The sequence below is a fragment of the Olea europaea genome, unplaced genomic scaffold (genome assembly GCF_002742605.1).
Source record: "Olea europaea var. sylvestris unplaced genomic scaffold, O_europaea_v1 scaffold1797, whole genome shotgun sequence".
Taxonomy (NCBI): domain Eukaryota; kingdom Viridiplantae; phylum Streptophyta; class Magnoliopsida; order Lamiales; family Oleaceae; genus Olea; species Olea europaea.
The window spans coordinates 10,557-17,204 of NW_019235710.1; the positions used below are offsets into that span (position 1 = coordinate 10,557).

The 6,648-nt window shown below is 32.7% G+C and overlaps 1 protein-coding gene across 1 annotated transcript; it reads right to left on the reverse strand.

The window, feature by feature from the left end:
* Positions 1-4,290: 4,290 nt before the first annotated feature.
* Positions 4,291-5,137, reverse strand: LOC111378263 (AT-hook motif nuclear-localized protein 16-like). Its single transcript, XM_023001444.1, has one exon. The coding sequence runs from the start codon at positions 5,112-5,114 to the stop codon at positions 4,368-4,370; it is 747 nt and encodes a 248-aa protein (XP_022857212.1). The 5' UTR covers positions 5,115-5,137; the 3' UTR covers positions 4,291-4,367.
* Positions 5,138-6,648: the final 1,511 nt, after the last annotated feature.

The following is a 6,648-nucleotide window of genomic DNA, read 5'->3' on the forward strand; positions in this document are numbered from 1 at the left end:
GGGGAAAATATATTTTATAAATTTTATATATATATATATATATATATATATATATATATATATATAGGTAAGTTTACTTAAGTAGAAATATATATAAAATCAAATAAAAATATATTGTTTAAAATTCATCCTCTAATATTCATTTATATTAAATTGTTTTGGACCTTTTTATATTCTTTAAAATATTTTGTTTAATAAAACCCTAATAAAAAAAATATCAGCTTCCCATTTTATGAAAAATTAGAAGATTTCTCTTTTTAAAGAAGTAACGAACAGATTTTAAACTATACATAATAAAATAAAATAAAATAAAAGTCCATCGAAGGTAAAGAGCAGACGGAATAAGACAATAATATTACCATTTCTATATCTCTAATCGAATTACCTCCAATAAAATTACCATTTCTATATCTCTCATCCTTTCATTTTATTTTCACAAAATTCTCACTAATCGTTACAAATTTCTAAAATATTATCGACTAATTCCTTCTTCTCTTTACCTTCAGTTGACTTTTATTTTATTTTATTTTATTTTATTATGTACAATTTAAAACATGTTAATTACTTCTTTCAAAAAATAATAATAATAATAATTCTGCTAATTGTTTATTAAATGGCTTGTATAATTTATGTATAGAGTCCATGTCACTTTGAGGGTGGCGATAATTGTATGGGTTTATGGTTCATAGAATCCGATCTAATAATATTTGGTATGTACAATTAATTATTGAAATGTGAGAATGTTGATGTTACATGCAACGGGTTTGAATATAGTCATTTTTGAAAAATTTTGAAATTATACTGGGATATATTTAGAGTGTGATGAATAGATAAAATTTGTGTGGATCTATAGTGTTTAAATGAATGAATTAAATAAGGACAAAATTTGAGTGATATGGATGAAAATAGTAATATTATAAAATTTTAATATTTTAATAGGTATAGATATCAGATGGGATGAATATATAACAATCGTGGATATAAAAAGTGGCTTCTTTTTTTATTTAAAAATATAGGTCTTTTATGCCCTCCTAACGGATAATTTGGATAGAAATCATCATCACGAACAAGATAAGTTAATTGATGAAATGTTGAAAATAGGAACACAACAAAAAAATTTTGGAGATGTTATGCCAGTATCAACACAAGGTAAATATTTATTTTTCATTTTACCCCTCCATACTATTTGAATTTTTTTATTTTATGTATTTGATTCTTATTTCTTTCTTATTATTTATTACGGTATACTTTTTCATACTTTTGATTTATATGAGATCACTTTATTTAAAAAATACCATGATACATATTGTTATAGAATTTAAAATATTAGAAAATGTAACTTCTTTTTTTACTAATATAATTGACAAATAACTCACAAGTCAAGATAAATAAGTGTTTTTAGAATATTAAATTAACTAACTGAAAATTCATTAAATATTTTACATTGCTCAAATGGTCACATTATTGTCTTGGGTTCACTGTTTAATACTACTGGCAAATAATCATGCAACTCTTTCACAGTTCATTGCATGTTTCCCAAAAAGCAAAACCATAAAGAGATATAGAGAATAAAAGGACTGCACAAATCTTGGGGTTGACCCAAAATGTTGGACTTACCAGATAAGAAAGATATCTATTTTGGGCATTTGTCCAAATCGTCTGATTCTTTCAATAATAAATGAAAATTTGTGTTGCCCTTTGAGTGGACTGAAGTTCTATTGGCCCTTTAGAAAAGTTCCAAGTATTAATAGCATATAATCACATGCAATCTGAGCCTCTCTTTATATGTGTAGGAAGGGATAAGGAGCTGCATATAGTCAAGAAACTGTACTGAGACTCTTATTCAATTTTTCTTATGTTTCGTCTTTAAAGAGCCTTGCATGAAGGAGGAGGCAGCGGATTGCAGCCAAGGATGACTTGCCGGCCTGCATTGTTAAATATTCAAATGCAATGCTGCTAGCTCAGCCAGTTGAGCCGGCAAGTTGTCCTAGGCTACATTTAGCTTCCTTCTTCTCATGCCAGTCTCTTAAGACTTAAAATCCGGTATTCATCCAAGTGCAAAAGATTAAACCCGTTGAAAATGGCATAATACCAGTTAGAGCTTTGTGAAATGGTAAATGAACAGGTATTCCTTGTCACATGAAGAATGGAATATTTGTGAAAATCAATGTTTTTTCTTGGTTTTTAACCATTGCTGTGAGCAATTTTTGTAGATTTTTGTATTCAAATAATGTCAAATCAATGGAATTATAGAAAGATTCATCAACCCTTGTATTTAACGAAACAAAATTTAATCGATTCTTCACTTTTCCAACTCTTTTTATTATCCTTAACTCAATGAGACGAGGCAAGAACATAAGAGTAAGCCAATTTTTGCTTATAATTTCCCTGAATAAGCATTTCTTGATGAAGAGTTTTGCTTATAGTTTATTTATAAGTAAAAACTAACAGCAGGATTTGGGTTGCTTGTGAATTTAAGATTACTTCTATATTTATCTCAGAAATTCTGATTAATATGGCAGTAAGTTAGGAAAGTTGAATGAGCATTTTATAATATGTACCCTAAAAATAATGTGGCAGAATAAGGTTCAAGAGCTCATATGACATTAAGAAAAATCAGTTTAAGTCAAAAATTTTGCTCGACCATCGGAACCCATAAGCTCAAATGAGAGCCAAACAGCTGCATTGCCTATCTGTTGTTAAAATGGGTGAGCAATTTAATTTATAACTATCTGAATTATACCAAATCAAACTAACTATTCGGAAAATCCAGAACCGGATGGTGCTTGTCTATTTAATTTTCAGTTCTAGCAAAATAAACAAATTTTAATTTGGTTATAGAATTCTTTTTCCTGTAATCTCAAAATTAAGCTAACGATTAAATTATTTTTTACAGATTCACATGAATTAATAGGTCTTACAACCAACCAATACTTTTGTAACCTGAAACGAAAAATAATGAAAGAGAATTTAACAAAATTTACAAGAGTTTACATTTTACATTTGTTTTCTTAAGTACAAAATGTTCAGCCGGATCAAACCTGACTAGTTCTAGTCCAGTCCGAGTTCAATTCCTCCATTCTACATTTGTTTTCCATGGGTAGTATTCACTAACGTTTTCAGTTTCACTTCCAAAACTCATAGAAATCAGACCAAACCGGGCCGTGTTAGACTAAGACTTTGAAAATTAGTTGCTTGCTGTAACATTAATGAGAACCAGCAGTGAACATGTAAATTGTAGTGAGTGAATGTGATCAGACCACAAGAACAACACGTATGTTAATACCGATTTGGGCGAATAGGCAGATTGCCTACTCTAAACCTAGGATCTGCATCTACGTTTGAGAAACATTGTAAGTTCACTTATTATCCACACATTTCGTGAGATCCTCCTATTATTATAATCTACATATAAGGAGATTATAATCAAACCCAAACACATAAAGTTGCGCTTTTATACACAGTCGTGGTTATAAAACATAAAAGTGATATGTTTATGTTAAATATTTGGTGTAAAATTATTTTTAAAAAGTTTCTTCTACTGTTGAGGGTATAGTCATTGCTGTAAATGAATGTCTTTAGCAAATGTAAAAACTATTCTCTTAAGGATAACGGGATTTGTTAGTTTTCCATTAAACAAAGCATTGTGGCTCAATCTTTTGCTAAAGTTGACGATGCCGCAGCAGTTAAAGCTACCTTTCAACGAGTCCAGATGATAACTCATTAAGATATTGTTTCTGTGACAAGTAGTCCACAAAAGCCGTGCGTGAAAATCGAATAGTCCATGATCGTAAAAAACCACATTGCAATTAATTATCACTTTATTTGAGAAGCAATCAAGAAATGAGAAATACAGTTAGCATTGCAGTACTATACATCAATTGCGAGACATTCTTACTAAGGTGTTTCTCAAAACAAGAATCCTTTATCTCAGAGAAATTATCGTGGAGTCGAACAAGTCCGTCAACTGCTGGAAATCTAACGTGTTTTAATCCAGTTCAAATAAAATTTTCAGTTTCTTATATTATTGTCAAAGACTCTTTGAATCATGTAATTTGTTTAATATGATATAGCAGTCAAATTCTAAATTGTTGAGTTCTTGATTAATTTTTCCTTTTTTTTTTTTCCTTTTTTTTTTTTTCTTTTCGAGTCTTGTATAAAAAGGCCTGAAATATAAAATATTTGGCATTTCTATTGAACAATATATATAGTTAGAGTAATTGTTCTTCACTCCCCTTTCACAAGTAATTTTAGTAAAATAAATTAAAAAACAATTCTTACACAATTTTTATCATATTTGCTGCTGAATTATACTTCAGAATTCCAGCATAGGCATAGCTAGCTCTTTATCATCACTAGATATAAATCTAAGACTTCGACAGAGTCCGGCCTGTTGCCCAAGTCCCACTAATAAGCAAATTCTGTGGAATCCCATATACCTCTGAAACATCGATGTGGTGACTCTGCCTATTATGTTGATACTGCTGATTCTGATTTGCCGCGGAAACAATTTCATCTTCATCAAAAGGCAATCTATCGAATGTAGCATTCATAAATGTTGCTGCCATTATGACTACAGGGCCAGAAGCAACTAGTGCACCTATCACATTGCCCCCCACAACCTGCCCTTGAGTCCCTGTTAGGTAGATTCTTAGGCCTGTGACTCCTGGTGGGGCCGGTGGTGGCAGAATTGATCCCAGCAATGAGAGAATCTCGAATCTTCCATGGAGCGTTACAATTGATCCCGATGAGGAAGGCTGGCGAAGGTTGACGTTGGTTACACACCCTGTCGCACTGAGCACACATATGCCACATTGTTTCCTGTGCGCGAAGTTTAGTAAGCTTTCATTTACATCACAGCCTGACGCCACCTCCATGGCGTGTGCTTTTAGCGCATTGGCACTGTCCCTAGTGATCATGATTGGTGGCTTGGGTTTGTTCTTGGATCCAACTGGCCTGCCACGAGGCCTTCGATTGGATTCTCCATCAGCCGATTTTGGTAATTTTGGAGCCATCAGCAAAGTTCTTGCATCAATGCCTCCATTGAGTACTGAATTATGATCCACGGCGACTTTGGTTGTAGGAGGGTGTGTTAAGTCTGCTCCACCAGCCATTACTTCACTACTTTCCTTCACGAAATTGCGAAATTTGTGTTTGGAGTACGAGTTTAAGTAGGCCAAATATGAAGTTAAATATTTTGGTGAAGAAACAGAAAATTTGGTTGTAGATTAGATTATGATAAGTAAATTATAGGCATGTAACGTATACTTGTGCTCCCATTTCCTAACTTTCAACAGATTTTTCTTTCATGTCAATTGCCTTTACTAACAAACATTCTCATCATGGTTCAAGTAATTGTGTTGTAAATACTCAAAAGACCAACTAAATACCAAACAGTTCATTATTTAAGAGAAAATACCAAACAAATGTCAGTATGAACTCACTTCATTTGCACTCATTGAGTCATCACTACCTCTCACGTAAAACTTGACTCGCGATTTCTTATTTGCTTGTCTGATTAGTCTTTCTTTGTTAATCCTCTTTGATTTTAGATTAGTTTTTTCTTAGTTGATTAATATTTGCATTTTTTTTACTTAACTTAAGAGAAGAAGAAAAAGCCTTATTTTCTTCATTGTACAACGAACGATTTTGTTTGGTCACGACCAGTTACAGCTAAAGTTCCATTAAAGAGCGTTTCCGCGTGGTAGAACCTCCTCAAGGAATATAAGATTTTCATGAGGCTGATCTTGAGCTGTCGCCAAGTATTTGACCAAATAGGATCGTCCAGTTTCTATAGAACCTATAACTAAAATGTCCCTAGAAGGGGATAAGGCAAAGCGGAGGGAAAATGGTTTTTGTGTATTGTACTAGTTGAGTTTTACGCACTTGCTTTTTTTATCTTTTCCTGGTAAAATTTGTTCAGATCCATAAGTGCACAGTTTACCCTTGACCAAATCCATGATCAGCAAATTCTGCATAAGTTTGGGCTATATCTAGCTAAGAACTAAAAAACTTTCAAGCTTGGTTTCTCCGTTTTCGTTCAAAGCCTTATTCTGTCATGAAATAAGAGCATATTTGGTAGAAATTTTAATCCAATTAACATCATTTTTTTTTTACCCTTATTTCACTATTCAAACCGTCATTTTTTATTTCTCCTCTCACAAATAGGACCCACTTTATCTTTAACGGTTAAAAAATCAATTAACAAAATCCCTACCAAACAAGCACTAAATTGCCTTCGAAAGTGTTCCTTTGCAAAGCGTTTATGGCTAAGTTGATGGACATTTGTGTATCAAAAATTGCCCCTAAATTATTTAACGCGGCTAAGGCTTCGAATTAAGGATTTCAACAAGTCGAGCCGAAACTTGAGGCTCGGGCTTGACTAAAGCAAAAATAAGTCGAGCTTTTTTTGGCCGAGAGCTTGGGCAAAAAATCTAAGCTCCATCCAAACTTTCAGCTGAGGCTCGGCCCTATTTTTTTTTTCAGCTAAATAATTTTTTTTAAAGTTTTTTAGTTTTTTTATTATTTGTTTCTTTTTTAGGCTTGGCTCGTTAGGGGCTGGCTCGAGCTCGAGCTGACTCCCCAAACTAGGACTCTGCCTTGAGTCACAGGCCGCTCGAGCCAACGGATTAAATTGACACTAGTACT